This window comes from Ochotona curzoniae, unplaced genomic scaffold (genome assembly GCF_017591425.1).
Source record: "Ochotona curzoniae isolate NIBS_2020 unplaced genomic scaffold, NIBS_Ocur_1.0 contig_1274, whole genome shotgun sequence".
NCBI classification, from domain to species: Eukaryota; Metazoa; Chordata; class Mammalia; order Lagomorpha; family Ochotonidae; genus Ochotona; species Ochotona curzoniae.
Genome location: NW_024465023.1, coordinates 8,082,875 through 8,102,907, shown reverse-complemented (window position 1 = coordinate 8,102,907; position 20,033 = coordinate 8,082,875). Strand labels below are relative to the sequence as shown.

General features: G+C 40.3%; 1 protein-coding gene across 1 annotated transcript in view; it reads left to right on the top strand.

Annotated features, from left to right (window-relative positions):
• CLCN5 (chloride voltage-gated channel 5) overlaps positions 1-20,033 on the top strand; it is a 165,622-nt gene that overhangs the window by 98,482 nt on the left and 47,107 nt on the right. Inside the window, exon 3 of the mRNA XM_040998660.1 lies at positions 13,025-13,171. Coding sequence (XP_040854594.1) covers positions 13,025-13,171 — 147 coding nt within the window. The remainder of the gene's footprint in view (positions 1-13,024; positions 13,172-20,033) is intronic.

Below are 20,033 nucleotides of genomic sequence, written 5' to 3'. Positions count from 1 at the left end.
CGGATAAGAATCCTTCCAGTCTAGATTGGAATATCATTTTTCTTCCTTTCCTAAATGAATTCATCACTTTTTTTTCTCAAGGTTTTTCTTGAACCATTTGAAATATAATTGGCAGCAGGATATCATTACCTTTCTGTATTAAGGGGAATGATATCTTGCTTCTTGGTTTTATTTAGATTTTCTATATCATGTCAAAAAAGAACCCTTTAAAGTTTTTAATCCTGAATAACTAATTTAAAAAAATCTATTCTTGGGGCCTGGCACAAGAGCTTAGCAGCTAAAATCCTTGTCTTGCACACGGCAGGATTCCATACAGGTGGTAGTTTGTGTCCTGGCTGCTCCATTTCCCATGCAGCTCCCTGCTTGTGGCCTGGGAAAGCAGTGGAGGACAGCCCAAGGCCTTGGGACCCTGCACCCACGTTGGAGATCTGGAAGAAGCTCCTGGCTCCTAGCTTCAGATCAGCTTAGTTCTAGTCATTGCAGCCATTTGTGGAGTGAACCAGTGAACAAAAGATCTTTTTGTCTCTCATCCTCTCTGTATATCTGCCTTTCCAATAAAAATAAATAAATCTATTATTGGCACTGACATTGTGGCTTTATGGATTAAACCACCTGCAATGCAAATATCCCATTTGAGTGCTGGTTCAAATCCCAGCTGTTCTACATCCAATCTAGCTTCTTGCTAATGTGCCAGGGAAGGCAGTGGAAGATGATCCAAGTACTTAGGCCTCTGCCGCTCACATGGGACAGCCAGATGGAGTTTAAAGTTTTGTCTATTAATCTGATCGTTTATGTCGATAATAATCCAATCTTGCATTCCTGGATCTTTCAGTATGATATTATAGTTCATTTATGAAATTTGTTTAGAAGATTTACTGCTATGTTTCACAGTGAAAATGATCTGTTCGTTTCTAGTGCTGTCTTTGACAGTTCTGCCAGACCCTTTGCTTCATTCACCAGGACACCTCACTGGCCATCCCATTTATCACACTCCTGAAGATCTGTGGCACGGGATTGTGGTATAACAGGATAGAGATGTGCATATCTGTAGAGTTGTTGTGATAAAACTACAGATAAGATGAGCTGTCAAGGGAAGAAAGTATATTGTTTCATTTTCAGTTTATATGAAGTTTTAGAGCCATTTTTCCTTTCTTTAATAAATTATCTACTAGTGTTTTTTGCTTTGTCTTCTGTTAGGATCTAATTTTAATGATTGAAACAGTCTGTATACTTAAGACCATATTCCTTTGGATAAAAATGACAGAGAAGATTAGTTTGTCATTTGCTTCACTTTCGCAGCTGTCACCAGATGTTTTGGGGCCAGTTTGTCTTCTCTTTCTCATTGATTGTGGGTGTCCTTAAGTAGAATTCTGCATGCTGAGTTTTTTTCCCCATGCTTCATCAATTCTGAGAACATGGTCTATGGGTTCCTGAGATTCTTTGGGGGCTGGATCCATACAATCAAAATTATTTTCATACTAATATTAAATAATTTTGCTTTTAAAAGTCTTTTTCTCAGTGAAGAGTTCTGTAGGCCATGTGACATGATGATGGTGTCATTGCTCTGGTGGCTAATCAAACATGTCAGGTAAAATGCAGCTCTCACCTATTAAATGATATTTGCAAAGTAGACTTTCACTAATTTTTATTTTGGAGAATAGTTTTTTTTTTTAAGGTTAGTACTAATGCGTTAGCATTAACTGAAGATTGTTACATTTCAACAAGCCTATTTGTCAGTTTTAGTTTCAATAACAGTAAGTGTCTGTAGGTATAACCCACGTACCTTAAAGCACCATGGAATCCTCGAAGCTTGTGAAGACTAAAGGGATTCTGAGACAAAACACTGGAGAACTGCTGCTCTGGCATCACCTGCTCAGGTTCCTCATCCTTTCTCATAATCTTGCTCACTTGTGAGGAGTACTTCAGATGCCCAGGCTGGGAGAAGCAGGGCTAGTCTTTCCTGCTGGGATGCCACCCTTTCAATGCATATAGGTGGAGAAGGTGTCTTAGATGAAGGATTAGTCCACACTTTTGATTTTTTATTTTTATTGGAAAGTCGGATATACAGAAAGGAGGAGAGACAGAGATCTTCCATCCGATGATTCACTTCCTAAGTGGCTGTAATGGTCAGAGCTGTGCAGATCTGAAGCCAGGAGCCAGGAACTTCTTTCTGGGTCTCCCACATGGGTACAGGGTCCCAAGGATTCGGGCCGTACTCTACTGCTTTCCCAGGCCACAAGCAGGGAGCTGGATGGGAAGCGGGGGCTGCCAGGATTAGAACTGGCCTCCATATGCGATCCTGGCGCGTGTAAAACAAGGATTTTAGCTGCTAGGCTGCCGTGCTGGGCTCTAGTCCACACTTTTGAAATGAGCATGTCATAGGGCACCTCATAGAATAACCTCCAAGATCTCCATTTATTTTCTGCTTGTCAAAATGAAGTTATTGAAATTGGATTTGGAATACAAGTTAAAGTATTTTCTGAACCCTCTTTCTGTTTCAGGCACTTGGGTAGCTTAGAGCATTGCAGGTAATGCTAATTTTGTTTATGTGCCAGTTCTTAACTTTTTCACTATTAGGAGTATCTAAATGTTTTCTTTTTAATGATACCACAGTGTTTTACAACTTTGTAAGTTGTGTGTCTCTAAGCCCCCATTTCCTCTGCTCTCCCTTTCCCATGTTTGCAGCATCTCACATGCATTCATTACCCAGAATGCCATGTGCAGGTCAGCAGAAGTTTTTGTGCAACAAAAATAAAAGTTTATTGCTCCTCTGTGTTTGTCAGCATTGAAATATGTGACATGCTTTGTATTTTCATTTGGGGAGTCAAGTGTGTCAGCCCACCCATTGATTTATGCTCTAGTTTTTGCCAGATGGGTCTAAACAGGAGTAGTAATTTCTTCAAGCCAACATGTGTCCATGTCACTAGTAAAACAGCATGCCCACATGGCATACTGCCCCTCCTCCCCCACTGCTTGGGTCTCTCTTGCCTTGGTTTGTGTGCTCCTCCTTCTGTTTCTCACTTCCTTTTCCAGTCTAAGTCAGCTCCATTGAAACTAAATGTAGCAAACTGCCACCCTAGCTCTTTCTTTTTATCTGCCAGCCTTCTGCTGCCACACTTTAAACCCTAAAGTGACGCTTTTATCACATTGTTTCTCAAAAATCACAGTAACTTGGGCCTGGTGTGGTAGCCTAGTGGCTAAAGTCCTTGCCTTTCATTTACCTGGATCCCATATGGGCACCGGTTTGTATTCCAGAGGCCCAGCTTCCCATCCAGCTCTCTGCTTGTGGCCTGGGAAAGCAGTGGAGGACGGCCCAAAGCCTTGGGACCCTGCACCCATGTGGGAGACCTGGAAGAGGTTCCTGGCTCCTGGCTTCGGATCAGCGCAGCTCAGACCATTGCAGCCACTTGGGGAGTGAAATCATTGGACGGAAGATCTTCCTCTCTGTCTCTCCTCCTCTCTGTATATCTGATTTTCAAATAAAAAATAAAATAAATCTTTTTAAAAAAATAAAATACATCTTTAAAAAAAATCACAGTAACTCTTGTGGCCTTCCAGGTCATTGTTGACCTATCTCTCTCTGTTGATTCGCTTGGGGACACCTACCCTGTCCTATACTCAAATATCAATGCCAGCTTCATTCTTATCTCTAAGACTTTGACCGTTTTGTTTGCTGAACGTGAACTATACACTCTCCTCTATGGAAGCCTTCTCTAGCTCTCGCTGGCCCTCCCCTTTTTCTGAGTGCTGATTGCACAGCTTACCACTTAGTAAAGGGCTTTCTCCTCAAGCAAATCATAAATTTAGAGTAATAAACTTTTTGTATCCCCTCTTCCCTCTCCTTATAGTACGAAGAATAGATTTATTGAGTGTTAGCTGTATAAATATTTTATTTAGCTGTTAAACCTTCCTTCCCCAACCAAAGTTCCCCTCGGTAAGAATGTATTGAACACCTACTCCGAGACCACAGTGGAGTTTCTGCAACAACAGAAAGGAGAAGGACACGGTGTAGTCACAAGACTCAAGTGGAAGAGATTTTGCAATCAACGTGGTTGGCTGAACAAAGGGGGTATTGAGGGAAAAGCCTATTTGAGCTGGCCCTAGATGTGATGAATGGGATTTCACTTGACTGAAAATAGAACGGGGATGGATGGGGGTGGGTGGGATTCCGTACAGAACAACTGGTTTGAGCAAAAGCATGCAGATGTAACAGTACATGACCTATGTGGAGTATAACACATTTGTAGCTGTAGCTAAGCCTGTCCGGCTAGATGTGATCCAGATCAGAGAGAGCTCTGAATGCCATGCAAAGAAGTTGCAGTTTGATCCTAAAGACAGTGAAGAATCACTTAGAATTTTAAGCAAGAATGTAACTAGAGGACACATGTCTCCTTTGTCACTCAAATACCAATGACACATTTTCCCCATGATTGCCCTCCTCCTTTGCCCTCTCCTCTCCAAGTCCTATCTGCAGTCCTTTAACCTGACAATGAATGTGATTCCTTTACGTTGTTACTAGCTTGACCCAAATTCTGACTGACCTCAGGCTTGTGGCTGTGTAGAATAAATTTTGATTTAATCTAGATGTGTCATCTTCTGAACTGACATGCACTTGTAAAGCCTCAGAAAATTATAAAGAGCACTGGAATTGGAGTTCAACTACACATGAGTTCAAATCTTTACTCATTATTTGGCTCATTTAATTTTTTATGACCATTATTTTATCTGAAAAATGAAATGAAAGAGTACAACAGAATAGGTTATCCTATGGCAATACCACTTTGAGTTTTACTGCTTGCATTTATTTCCTTTGTAAAAGTCCAATCCATAAGCATCTCTTTTCCTTTTCACCATTAGGTTTTTTTTTTGTTTTTTTTTTTTTAGCGTTAGCTCTTTTCGGTGTAAATTCATTTCAGTTTGCTGCCACAAGCAGAAACAGCAGATGCAGCGAAGCACCCGGGGGGGTTTTAGTCCAGCATGAATGTTGCCTGCAGGGACAGGAGTGGAGACAGAGAGAGAAGAGAGAAGTCTACTGCCATAGTGACAGGAGGGGTTCCAAGGGAAGAGCGAGAGGTAGGGGAGCAAGAGGAAGTGTGGCACGCATGCGGCAGTGTGCCTTTATGGCTGGGAGTGGCTGTCAGCGGCCATGAGGAATTGGTGGATACCTCAGGTACGGTGCCATGAGCTTACAGTGGATTGGTGGGAACAGGGTTACAAAGTTACTGCAGATTGGCAGACAACAAAATTTGAACCTAAAGGGCATACAAGGGCCTGGCAGCATGGCCTAGAGGCTAAAGTCCTAGCCTTGAACACCCTGGGATCCCATATGGGCTCTGGTTCTAATCCCAAAGACCCCGCTTCCCATCCAGCTCCCTGCTTGTGGCCTGGGAAAGCAGTGGAGGACGGCCCAAAGCCTTGGGACCCTGCACCCATGTGGGAGACCCAGAAGAAGCTCCTGGCTCCTGGCTTCGGATTGGCGCAGCTCTGACCATTGTGGTCACTTGAGGAGTGAATCATCAGATGGAAGATCTTCCTCTCTGTCTCTCCTCCTCTCTGTATATCTGACTTTCCAATCAAAATAAATAAATCTTTTTTTTTTTTTTTTTTTTAAAAAAAAGGGCACACGAATGTTAAGGAAGCTGAGACCTAAGGGAAGCAGATATTTAAAATGGTGTCAAGTCCAAAATGGCAGGGGTCTTCAGGACCGATGTTTGAATCACTCACATTCACTATTTACCTATTTCTTGTAATTTTCTTTCATTGACACTTTCTTCCCATGTATTTATTGAGGAAACACTTAGAACCCAAACAATAAACCAGATAGTGGTTCCAGGAAATGTTTGAAACAAGGCAGCTCAATTTAGCTGGATTGTTTTGTGTCAGTAGGTTACAGGAAACAGTTTAGAAGCGCCCAGTGGGGAAACTGTGAAGTTTTCCCACTTCTCTTTTGTTAGTTCTTCATCTTGCAGTATCATTATTTTTGTTGTAATGAATTGCTACAATAATAGACATGTTTTTAAAAAGATTTATTTATTTTTATTGGAGAAACAGGTACACAGAGAGGAGGAGAGACAGAGAGGAAGATCCTCCGTCCGATGATCATTCCCCAAGTGACTGCAATGGCCAGAGCTGAGTCAACCCGAAGCCAGGAGCCAGGAGCTTCTTCTGGGTCTCCCACACGGGTGCAGGGTCCCAAGGCTTTGGGCCGTCCTCAACTGCTTTCCCAGGCCACAAGCAGGGAGCTGGATGGGAGGTGGAGCTGCTAGGATTAGAACCAGTGCCCATATGGGATTCTGGCATATACAAGGCAAGGTCTTTAGCCACTAGGCTACCACACTGGGCCTTAGGCACACCTATTTGAAACTGTGAACACAGGACATATTCCAAAGCCAAATATAAAAGTTTTCTAGATGTCCCCTTTTCTTCCTGTGATTTATGCACTAATATGGATTTGCTGGAGCAGGTATCTTATTTACTAAGATGTATTTTTCTATTTAAAAGAATGACGTATGTAGAGAGATTTTGATTTATTTTCCAGTTTCTCACAACAGCCAAAGTTGGGCCAGGCCAAAGCCAGGGACCTGGAAATTCATCTAGGTCTCTCACATGAATGTCAACAACACAAGTATCCAAGCTGCTCCCCAGGATATATATCAGCAGGAGGCTGGCATTCCATCCAAGCTTCCCACATGGGTGACAGGAACCTGAATACTTGAATTATTGCTTGCTACCTCCCAACATGCTCATTAACAGGAAGGGAGATTAAAATTAGAGTAGGGACCTGAGCCTCAGTAGGGGATGTGGGCATCCCAGGTGGCAACTTAACTGCTGCACTATGATGCCCACTCCTAAATTGTGTATTCCATTTCCTGATTGGAACACATAGCCATGGAGGAGAGGGGAGGAACTCTGCATTACTATAAGGATATTCTTGCTTTCTTTTAGTGCTCGTCACTATATGGAACTCATGAACATTTGATGAATTCGTAGTGAAAGAAAAGCTCTTCAGCTGTGCTACTCTGTTAGCTTTGCTTCTTATCAGTTAGAATGGTCCATGTTTTCAGCTATGATTTCCAGAAATCTAGAGTGCCTACTCATGAGGTTAAGGGCTTTTTGTAGGCTCATTTCATGTAGTAAATCCCAGAGTTAGGCAAACATGAACTGTAAATATTGACACTGTTGCCACATGAATTTAAAAGGGCAATTGATGTAGAAGGATAATAGTAAGGACCATGTCTTATTTGGATTTCATGGTTTGTGTTTAGGTTAATATTGTTTCCTCTGATTTTTTTTTTCATTTTCCTCCTATTGAATTTGAAGTAGTAACAATTCTATCAAATGGAGTTCTTGGAAATTCAGGACTTGAACTTGGAAATGAGAGCTAAAGATTTAGGTTGAGCATCTTTTATCTGAAATATTTGATACCAGAACTGTTTGTTGATTCTGGATTTTTTTTCAGATTTTCAATTATTTTCAAATATGTCATGAGACTTTTATATCATGAGATATATTGGAGATGAGACCCAAGTGTGAATATGAACGTTACTTCTTGATTCTTACTCACTTATACCCGTAGCCCGAAGGGAATTTTCTGCAATGCGCTTAATAATTTTGTGGTGAATGCAACTTTTAGGGAACAGATTTTTTTCCCAGCTGTGAAATCATGTTGTACTCCAAAAGTTGCAAATTTTGGAACACATTGAATTTCAGATTCACAACGTCCAGCCTATAGGTTTCCTTAAATAATGCAACAAAGTAAATGAGATTCAAGACCAGAAAGTATCTGTTAGGTAGGAGTAAAGTGTGTGTTTGAGGAAAGAATCTGTCCTGGTGGGTGGGAATGGCTTCACTTAGGGATGTAAACCCCAAGTGGTCTGAGAAGAGGTCGCACTCAGAAGGGTAGCTTGGCCTCGGGTATTAGAGTTTATATACTTTGAAGATTGTTACTTCTCTACAGATGTATGGCTTGCTGTTGGTGTCTGAACAGGGATAAGAAGGTATTTCCATAAGGTAGTGGCTCTGTATTGTCAGTCAGAACCCAATAGATGTCACATCTCTGTATGGAAAAGGTAGGAGAGGGGAGAGAGATTGGTTATATACAAGGAGCGGTTTCAAAAAGTTAAAAAATATATTGTTAAGGCTGGATCCAGACTTATTTGTTGTTGTTGTTCATATTTCTTATGGTCAGTGAAAGAACATACAAATATAGAAAGAAAAAAAAGATGTTGGCGTGGGTGTTGTGGTGCAGTGATTTAAGCCCCTTCTGGGACATCTATATCCTGTGTCAGATATTTGAATCCTGACTGCTCTGCTTCAGCTCCAGTTCCCTGCTAATGCACCTAAGAAGAATGCAGAAGGTAGCATAAATGCTTGGGCTTCTTCCATCCATGTGGGAGACTCGGATGGAGTTCCCAGCTCCTGGCTTAGGTCTGGCCCAGCTCTACCTATCGTAGCCAGCTGGGGAGTGAATCAGAAGATACAAAATCTTTCTCTCTTTATCACTCTGCCTTTTGAATAAATAAGTGAATAAATCTTAAAACAAAATTGGACCCTGCCATTTTAGATTAGAATAAGAGACATAATTGAGAATATATATATTGTATTATATATTATACATAATCAATATATTAAGATGTGAAAATTGATTAAATGTATACTTTTAGGTACTTACGTGTGTGTTAATTGTGTGTGTGTGTGTGTGTGTGTGTGTGTATGCATGTGAATTCCCTACTTTTTTTTCCACTGAGAAAGTTTGGAAGCAGCAACACCCCAGTAGCATTGAGCACACTTAGCACTTAGATTTTGGCCTCTGAAGAATCCTGAAGCTTCCATGAAGAAATGGCTAATCCTAGGGATAGAAACATGGAAGTGCAAGACAAATCTGAAATGTCATATTTGATGTAAATTAACCGAATTTTCAAAGCATGGTGAGACACATGTCAAAAGGACATAAAAGCCACCTTGAAGGGGTCCCTCCTGGCCAAATGTGGAAAATATAGACATGAAAATGAATCACAATAGCAATGGGTTATAATTCACTAAACAAAATAGGAGTCTACTTAAATGTAAATGAATGAATGACTAAGCAAAGTGGTTTTTTTTTTAAAGATTTATTCATTTTTATTGGAAAGTCAGATATACAGAGAGGAGGAGAGACAGAGAGGAAGATCCGCCATCCGATGATTCACTCCCGAAATGACCGCAAGGGCTGGATCTGAACCAATCTGAAGCCAGGAGCCAGGGGCTTCCTCTGGGTTGCCCACATGGGCACAGGGTCCCAAGGTTTTGGGCCGTCCTTGGCTGCTTTCCCAGGCCACAGGCAGGGAGCTGGATAGGAGGTGGAGCTGCTGGGATTAGAACCGGCACCCATATGGGATCCTGGCATGTTCAAGGCGAGGACTTTAGCCGCTAGGCCATGCCGCTGGGCCCAGCAAAGTGTTTTATAGGAAATGTTTCCTTAATCAAAGGGTCATTAACAGAACATAATCTCTATTATAAGGAGAAAATATGTATTAAAATGCAGAGACCTTGAAGATACCAATTTAATGAGGTGACCTAATAAATAACATAATTAATTGGAGATAAATGAAAGGCATATGCCCTGTGATAAGATGCAGTTAGAATGCAGCATCAATTTTCTAATATGTCAAGGATTTGAATAAACTCATAAGGAAAGATCAAATCAAAATTAAAAGATTGTCAATCGAGTAACTGGTTTGTAATCTTCAAGTGTATCAAGATTATGAACCTTAAGAAAAGTTTGAGAATTTCATTTCACATAGCAGTTTCATGTGCTTATTCTTTTGGTCACTTTTCAGGAAGTTTATTATTGTTATTATTTTTTAAAGGTCAGTTGACAAACTGGAAGACAGTTAACAGTCAACATAGAAACATTAGTGGTTTGACAAAAATTCACTGATGTCAAGTTCAAAGCCAGAGTAGAAAACATTGACAATATAGAGTCAGAAGTTATGGTCAGCATTTCCAGAAAGGGGCTAATAAGAGAGAAATTAACTATTTAATTTTCCTTAGTTACAGCTGTTGCATGTTATGCATATATGCTCACAACCCTGTCTATTGTTAACAGTAACTCATTCTTACATAAATAGTATGAAGATTGTACAGATAGTATTTACACAGATAGTAATAGTGATGCTCCATTAATCAACAAGCTTTTAAAGTGAAATAAGGTTAACTTGACAATATCATCATGTGATGCTGTGTAAATATATTAACCTTGTTTCCAAGATCTAAATGTTGCATTGTTTGAATACTACCAAACAGTGTTTGCTGGTCTTGTCCTTGTTCAGTGTTGCAATATTTACTTCCTAGTAGGCTGGAGAGATTAAAAAAAAAAAGATTTGCTTATGTTTTTCCTCGATACAGATTTATAAGGGTCAGCCTTCCCCTCCTTCCTTCCTTCCTCCCTATCTATCTATCTATCTATCTATGTATCTATCTATTAACAAAAGAGGGATATATATAGGCCATTTTATATATATAATGTGTGTATATTTTTGTTAATTGTCCCCAAATTATTACAATGGCCTAGTCATTCATTTTACTATTGCAAGCTTAACTTTCTGACATGTAAATGTATCATGGCCTGGCAAGTATAAGAATGGGAAGAAAATAAAGTAATGTAACATAAAAGTCTAATTAGAAATTATAAGGGATCCTACTGTAAGGATGTAGTAATATTTAAAGCAGAAAAATATTTTCTTCATTTAAAAAAGGAGGAAGAGTCTATGTAAGCCAGCACAGGCCCTAAACTCTAAACTGAAAATGGTTTTGGATAGACTCTTAACAGTTTGACCAACATCAACACCAAAGGAAAGGTTTTATCCTGGATGATAACAGTGAAGAAATCAGTATTTCTTATGCATTGTTGGTAATAAGAAAACAAACAAACAAATGGCAAGAGTCCTGTACTAGATGCAGTTCTGTGGAAGTGGGAGCTGAGACACGGTGTTTTGTTTGAGTGCATAATCAAGGGAACGCTCTCAGGAGAACGGAATTAAAGCAAACAGCAAGGACAAGGGGAAAAGATTCAGTAAGCATAGGCTATTGAGCAGGGAAGGAGTACAACTAAGACTACAAAGTGTGGATTATTAGTATCTCAGCACCTGCTGGAGCCACAGAGCAAGGTTAGTTTCTGTTGTTGATTAAATGACTTCACGATCAGTGGTTTTATACATTTTTAGTATCGTGATACTGACACAGATTTGTCTCTTTCCCTCCCTGACCATATAGCATCATGTCAAAATAATAATGCTCCAGTTTATCCTATTATTCAGTTCCTAACTTTACAGATCTCAGCTATTATGGGCACTAAAGAATATTGAGGATGTGAGCGTTTGCCCATATTGGCTCACAAATTGAAGTCCCAGCTACTTTGCTCCTGAAAACTTCCTGCTAATGCACCTGGGAGGAAAGTAGATGATGGTTCCGCAGCTTGGGTCCTTGTCACTCATACGGAAGACCAGGATGAGAGTTCCTGGCTCCTGACTTCAGCCTGGACCACCCATGGCTGTGATGATCATTTGAGGAATGAAAAAGTAGATGGAAAAATCTCTGTCGCTCCATCTCTGTTGCTTTGCCTTTACAATCAATCATATTTGGAAATGAGGGGAAGGCAGTGCTACATAAAGCTGAGTATAATGTTGTTTCTTGCAGTGAGGATTTAAATTTTTTAATTAAAATTTGTTATCTGAATATTTATACTTGAGGTAGAGAATTTTCATTTTCATATTAAATTATTTAGCAGAGAACATCATTTAGATGGCAAAGTATGCCTCATTTTCCTTGTGCCAATCATTTGTCATTTCTGTGCATCTATTTTGTGTAAAGCTCTGGTTTAGTCAGGCTAAGACATTTCTCAATACTTATGTCTAATTTTTATTTCAATTGATTGTGAACTACCATTAAATTTGTGCACATGTCCTTATCTCCTGTATGCTCATTTGAATTGTTTTCCAAAAATAAAAACTACCAATTGCATGGTGAAGGTTACAGATATGTTACATCTATTCAGTGTATTAAGTAGTTTCTGTATAGAGATAATTACTCTTGTGATGCATTTTTATTTTTGTAGCATGTTTGTTAACTTCATGTTGATGAAAATTTATTATTTTCACCCTCTTGTGGACTGTACTCATTAGTTCTGTATTTTAGGGGATAGATAATGGAAGTGTAGTGGGGACTGAGATGTTCAGATATGGAGACAAAGTGCTGTGTGTCTCTATGCATTCAGACTGAAGGGTGCACTCCTGGGGAAAGAATCGATAATATCCTAACAGTAAGATGATGGACTCTCTGACAATGTCCATGCCTACACTGTCGAGACACGTCAACAGCAGCATGATGGACTTGTGACTGTTCATGAAGGACATCCATTGTAGGACTAGAAGGGAAATCAATGGGGTGATGACCTTGAGGAAAGGCATGGGCAACCCCAGAGCCTATTGAACTATATCATAACACAAAATAAAATATTTTTAAATGTAAAAAAAGATATCATCAAGGTAAAACATGGAAGAAGGCACAAGTGGCAACCCATTTGTCAAAATTACTCAAATATGCACTAACTGGTGAGTGGATAGACAAAATGTGTTCTATTCAAACAATGGAATATGATTCAGTCATAAAAAGGAATGAAATACTGATATATTCTACAGCAGATGAATCTTGAAACCATTATGCTAAGTCTAACAAGCCAGAAAAAAAGGCCACATATAGTACAGTTCCATTTGTATGGAAGTTACTGAGGGCTTAGGCATGAGGAATTACTGTTTGCTGGGCACAGAATTTCTGCCGATAATGACAGAAAAAGGTCTTAGAAATGGATAGTAGAGATGATTGTGCAGCATTATAAATGAAATCAGTGCTATTGAATTGCCTACTTCAAAATTACACAGCTTATATATTTGGTGTTATGTGTATTTACTGCCATACAAAGAAAAGAATAAGTGTTTCTGGGGTTGGAGGTTGTTGTTATAAACCTCCTATTTGTCTTTCTGCACAGGAGCCATGGATAACAGAGGCTTTAAGCAGGGGAGTTTTTGTAGCTTCCGGAGCAGCTCCAGTGATGAAGACCTGATGGACATACCAGGCACAGCTATGGACTTCTCCATGAGAGATGATGTTCCTCCCTTAGACCGAGACATAGAAGGTACCATGACTACTGATCCAGCTTTAAAAAAATGTTTACAGTTTTATGTGGAGTCATTTATTTCATTTACTTTCTGGCATGCAGTCCTGTGAGTTCTCACACAAGCCTAGCGTCTTGTAGCCTCCACCACTGAACAATTCAACTCCCCACAAAACTCTGTCTTGCTATCAATTTGAACTTAGACCTCCTTTCTACTCTAGTCCTGGCTGCCTTTGATCTTTTCCCTGTCTCTGTGGTTTTCTTTTTTTCAAGGGTACCATGTACATGGAATCCCATGTCACCTCGTGAGACTGACTTCCTTCATTTTTCATGCTGACTAGTACACTCAGAAGTGGGACGGCGGGATCATATGGTGAATGTATGCTTAACTTTTTAAGAAATTGCCATGCCGTTTTGCAGAGCGCCTGCACCATTTTGCACCCGGACTAGCTGTGTGTGAGAGCTCTGCTTACTCTACACCCTCAACAGCTCTTGGTATCTTCAGTAATTCTGCTTTAAGTACTCCTAATAGGTATACAGTGGCAGCTCATCATGATTTTAATTTAATTTCTTTAATGGCTGAGGATCTTGAACATCATTTATGTACTTATTTGGTAACCTTATATCCTCTTTGATGAAATATCTGTTCAGATCTTTTCCCCCTTTTATATTTGGATTTTTAAATTGAATGTAATACACCTATAAAGTGAAAATTTTAATCCTCATTGGTTACCTGGTATGTCTGTGTGAGTGTGTGTGTATGTGTTTGTGTTTGTGTGTGTGTGTGTGTGTGTGAGAGAGAGAGAGAGAGAGAGAGAGAGAGAGAGAAGGAAGGTCTTCTATCTACTAGTTCACTCCTCAAATGGCCGCTGAGCTGATCTAGAGCGAGGAGCCTCCTCTGGGTCTCCCACATGTGGGTGCAGGGTCCTAGGAATTTGGATAATCCTCAGATGCTTTCCAGGGCACAAGCAGGGAGCTGGATTGGGAAGGGAGCAGCCGGGAAACGAACCAGAGCCCATATGGGATGTAAGCGCCACAGAGTAGAGGAATAGCCTGATGAGCCATGGTGCCAGCCCCACATGTAATTTAATAGGTATGGTTATATCACAGTTTATTTAGCTAACTTACTATTGTTCCATGGGTACATATTTTAGTTGTCTCCAGTCATTTTTTTTTGTTACAGTGTTGTAGTAAGCAACTGTATGTAGCTTATAAGAGTACTTACTTCTCCATAGCCTGACAATGCCAAATATTACAATTCCTTTTTATTTTTATGATAAAATGAAACTTTTCATTGTTTTAATTTAAGTTGAAAGTTGTATACCTACTTTAAGACAACTGTCTTTTTTTTTTTTTAATTGGGATTGCCATTTTCAAAATAGTTAGTGGACAGGGACTACTGTCAGAATTTGTCATTTGACAAATCTATGTTAAGGACATAGGACCTTGTAGACCCTTTACTAGGATCTTAGGATCACCAAGGCTTTAAGCCATTGTGCCTGCCATCAGGAAGTGGATTCTAGTCGTGAGTACTTGGGATAGTGCTCCCTTACATAAATGCAAGTGCTCAGTGAAATGGTAGGTATCATTATTACAGTATTATTGCTGTAACACTCTAAGCATTATAGCTTTTATTGGAATTTAGCAGGGGAAGCAACGTGTACGTGTATGTAGTGATGCGTATGTGTGTATTTGTGAAGGGCTGGAGATAATTTCACAAAAAAGGTGTATTGGAGCAGGGCCATGAAAGATAAATTATTTTATAAGAAGAGTGTTTGAGATATAGAATAATTTTTAAAAATATGTTTATAAATTTTTATAATAAATTTATTTTGATGATGTTTACATAGTTAAGAATACATGACCTTGTGGACCACTGATTAGGGTGGGAGGGGTGAGGAATGAGGGAAAGTGGGTGACACATTTGTTTCCAATTTCTTTTCTTTCTTTTTTTTTTTTTTTATACGTATCTGCAGAAGTAAGGAGAGAAGGGGAGAGGGCCTCTCGGAGAATCCCAACTGCATCACTACCTTGGAATGAGGGAAAGCCACCCAATGTCATTCCAGGGTCCCTGGGTTCTGAGGATACTGCTAAAGTGGTTTTCATAGTTCTGAAATGCTGTTGATTTTCTTGTTCCAAGGTTGGGCAAATCCTCACCCGGATAGTATCTGTCAAAGCCTGACAGGAAGAGCTATACAATTTGTTCTGCCCACCATGGTGCTAGACGTCTTCTGCAGGCCTCAGTGAACTGGTTGTCATGTCCTCCATGAGCATCTGGGCACATTCTCCATTGCACAGGCTTCAACAACCAAGGAGACCCCGTTCTGATACATGCACTGCAGTCAGACCAAAGATCCTGTAATTTTCCCGTAGATGGAGTTTTGAGTTCACTGGTCCAGATCCTGTCTGCTGGCCTACCAGAGTCGGCCCCACTGGCGCCTGCCCCCCAGCCCAACATATCTTAAAAAAAAAGACAAGTATTTTGGCACACTGGTATGGTTAACATAAAATTTGGTATTAACCAGGCCCAGGATGCCTGCCATCTATTAAGGTACTTTTTTCCCAGCAGTGTAACACTTGCCTAGGTACAATAAACCTAGGCAGTTGCCTCCAGCTGGGGTAATATGAAGGTTCTTCAACAAGTCTATGGAGAATGAAATTAAAGGATAATTGTATTTGGGTCAAAAAGATTTTGAAATTCATACATAGCTTCTTCATGACATTGTCAGTTCATACTATTTTGAGTTATCCTCATATGTAGGGGTAGAAACAGACAGAATGTAAACCCGAATGTCTAGGTCAGAGCCATGAATGGCATACCAAGAATATGAATTAACCTATTACATTTGTGAGGTCAGAATTCCTTCATCCATCCTTATAGCAAATCGTTTTTAAATACTTTTGATAAACCAAGCATCATGGTCAGCCTGGAAATTTGGGAAGATACTGATCTGAAACTCAAATCTAGTGGGAGAAGGATTAGTCCCCACTATGGGTACCAAAATCTGGAAATACTTGTGCCCATTATATATAGTAGTATAGCATTTGCATATAACATAAGCCGTTCTCCTATATACTTTAAATTGCATATAGATTACTTGTAATACCTAATAAAAGTAAATGGCATGTAACAGTTCTTATATTGTGTTAGAGAGTAATAACAAAAATCTGTGCATGTATAGTGAAAATGCAGGGTTTTTTTTTAAAAGATTTATTTTATTTTTATTGCAAAGTCAGATATATAGAGAGGAGGGGAGACAGAGAGGAAGATCTTCTGCCAGATGATTCACTCCCCAAGTGAGCGCAATGGCCGATGCTATGCTGATCTGAAGCCAGGAACTTCCCCCGGGTCTCCCACGCAGGTGCAGGGTCCCAAGGCTTTGGGCCGTCCTCCAACTGCTTTCCCGGGCCACAAGCAGGGAGCTGGATGGGAAGTGGAGCTGCTGGGATTAGAACCGGCACCCTTATGGGATCCTGGTGCGTTCAAGGCAAGGACTTTAGCTGCTAAGCCATGCCGCCGGGCCCAAAAAATGCAGGTTTTTTAAAAGAATATTTTTTTATCCTCAATTGCCTCAATCTGTAGATATGGAGACTGTAGACAGATTAGTTATTTGATTGCTCATTTTATAAGTACCAGGGTGGAAATAAATAGAATGACAATAGATGATACTTAAAGTAAAACCAACTAGAAAGCAGAGCAGGAAAATTATATCACTACAGCGTATCTTAAGTGACCCCTTTTTGTATGTGGCTCACCAAAGATCAGGAAAGACCTCACCAAGAAGGTAGCCAATTAGGCATCAGTGTATCAGTATGGAAATGATGTATTGGGTAGGTGTTCTGGCATAGTATGTAAGGCTGCTGCCTGCAGTGTTAGCATCCCATATGGATACTAGTTCAAGTCCTGGATGCGCCTCTTCCAATCTAGCTCCCTGATAATGAGTCTGGGAAAGCAGCAGAGGATGGATCAAATGTTTGGGCCCCTGCAACCATATAAGACAGCTGGAAGAAGCTTCTGCCTCTTGGCTTTGGACTGGCTCAGTTCTAGCCATTGCAGCCATTTGGCCAGTAAACCAGCAGCTGGAAGATCTCTTTTACTTTCTGTCTCTCCCTAACTCTCTGTAACTCTGCCTTTCAAATAATTTACAAATATTTAAAAAAAAATAATACAGAATGGCAAGAATTTTGCTAGGAAATATACCCCAGGCAAATAACAGTAAAGGTGAGCTCTCCTACATTTAAAATTGGTAAAAGGAAGCTACTTGTGGTTTTGTATTTAGTTTTTTTTTTTTAAAGATTTATCTTATTTTATTGGAAATTCAGAGACATAGAGAGGAGGAAAGACAGAGAGGCAGATCTTCTGTCCGATAATTCACTCCCCAAGTGGCTATAACCACCACAGCTGAGCCGATCTGAAGCCAGGAGCCTCATCCAGGTCTCCCACGTGGGTGCAGGGTCCCAAGGCTTTGGGCTGTCCTTGACTGCTTTCCTAGGCTACAAACAGGGAGCTGGATGGGAAGTGGGGCTGCTGGGATAAGAACCAGTGCCCATATGGGATCCCAACATGTGCAAGGCAAGGACTTTGGCTGCTAGGCTACCACACTGGACCCATTATATTTAGTTAGTTTTAAACTGAAAGTTTTTGCCTATCATTTCCACTTCTGTGTTCTTAATAATCTTTGTAGTTATAGCAATCAGTGAACAGCTCTACTGAAGAGATTACTTAGGCTGTCCAAAATCTTGAAGGAATTGTCTCTACTTGGGCCTTTTGGCTGAGAGTACTTATTATCACAGCTTCTAACAGAAAGTGGGCTCATATGGAAGATTCATCAGCAAAGTGCTTTTTATGTATTCACATTACTCACAGTAGAAATTGGGGGGGTGGTGGTTAGTGACACAGCATACATAGCAGGCTAAGCTTCCACCTGAACTACCAGCATTCCATATGGGGACTGGTTCATGTCCCGGCTGCTCCACTTCCCATCCAGCTTCCTGCTCGTGACCTGGGAAAGTGGTGGAGGATGGACCAAAGCCTTGGGACCCTGCACCCGTGTGGGACGTCCAGAAGAAGCTCCTGACTACTAGTTTTGAATCAATTCTGCTGCAACCATTGCAGCCATTTGAGGAATAAACCAGCAAATGGAAGTTCTTCCCCACCAACTTCTCTGTGTGTATGTGTGTGTGTGTGTGTGTCCTCTCTGTAATTCTATCTTTCAAATAAAAACAAACTAAATCTTTAAGAAAACTTAGGACAAGTGGAATTTCATCATTCCCATTTTACAGACTGGAAAACTGAGGTCTAAAACTGCCATCATCTATGATTGTAGACTGTGTTTCTACATGAGTAGAAACCTTTGCCACTTCTGTAGTCTTTATAGGGGAATTATTACTCCTGGTTTACAAGGTCTGACCATAAAATAACGAGACTGCTTTCCGTGAGTCACACATGGAAATAACTTCACTTTCAACACTCCATAGCAGTGGAATTTTTCTTGCTTTGTTTTGTTTCTTTTTGCTTTACTTAATGTTTTTGCATGAAATTTCCTTGTAAAGACAAAAGAGGGGGAAAGGTCACAGAGTCCTTGGTATTTTGGTGGCAAAACTGTCCAAAATACTGTTTTATACCACACATGAGTTTATACTAAAAAAAATTAGTTAGAAGGAGCTTGAAAGGCACTAAAAGTGTTTTTTTGTTGTTGTTGTTTGCCAGATGGCTAGAGGGATTGATTTATGAGGAATGAATAAATAAATTACGCATGGCATGGTTGAATGCATGTGAGGTAGTGTTAGAGTAGTCTGTAAATTAGAAGAAACAGAAATGTGGAGACCAGGAAGGAGTGGTCGTGCAAGGAAATTGAAAAGAGATGTGAATAACAGTACTATATTCAGAGTTCATACAGTATGTCTGTACTTCCTTGCCTGGACCTCATGGTGTGTGCTGCATTCATTCATTTGTTCATTCATTCAGTATTTCTGGAGCTCCCAGGTATGAGCCCAGCATTGGGCTGTTTTAGGTAATGATCTGATTCTATTCTTTTCCTCGCCCCTTGTCTCTACCTAGTATGTCTTCTCTGTCAAGTGAGGAGATGTACTGGTAGTTGGAGTGAAATAGGTAACTGCACAGCAGCAAGACAGCACCTTTGTATTCCAGATTCACAGAGTCTGCAGGTCCACAATGGTACATGGCCATTGTATGGGGAGGGTGTGGCACTTGGAGCCAGAGCGAAGATGGTAGGATATAGGGTGACAGATGTGACTAGAATTCTAGGTAGAAGCCAGACTCTATGTGCTTTGGGACCTTAACTTGTAACCATGGCACCATTAAATGATGTAGAAGTAGAAGAATGATATCATCAGGTTGCATTTTAAAGAATGCTTGGCAGTGTGCTAGATGGATTGAGGGGAAGTTGGCTTAGAGACAGTTGGGTGAAACCCTTACTTTTTAAGATCAAAAGGCCTCCATGAAGACAAGAGGAATGAAGAGGAAGGAATAAGAAGTTCTGGAGTTCTGGAGAAACTTCAGAGAGAGAATCGATAGTGACAATTAGATATGGGCAATAAATTAGAGGAGAGTCACGGAGGACTTCAAAGCATAAGTGTATTAATGGAGGAGGCCATGTTCTCCCAGACCACCTGCTGAGTCTCAGCGACCCCAAAAGGCCAAAAAAGAAGATAAATCTTAATAGCCAAATGTAAACAAATGGAATCCAGCAAATAAGGTATGAAATGGCTCTGCCACACTGTAAAAAAAAAAATCACACTTGTTCTCTAGAGATTGAAAACAAAAGAAAATGTGCTGGGCCCCAATTCAAGGAGACAGAGACACCCACCATAGTCACCTCACTGGGCTTCCTCCAAGCTGTCTGACTGGAGCAACTGTGAA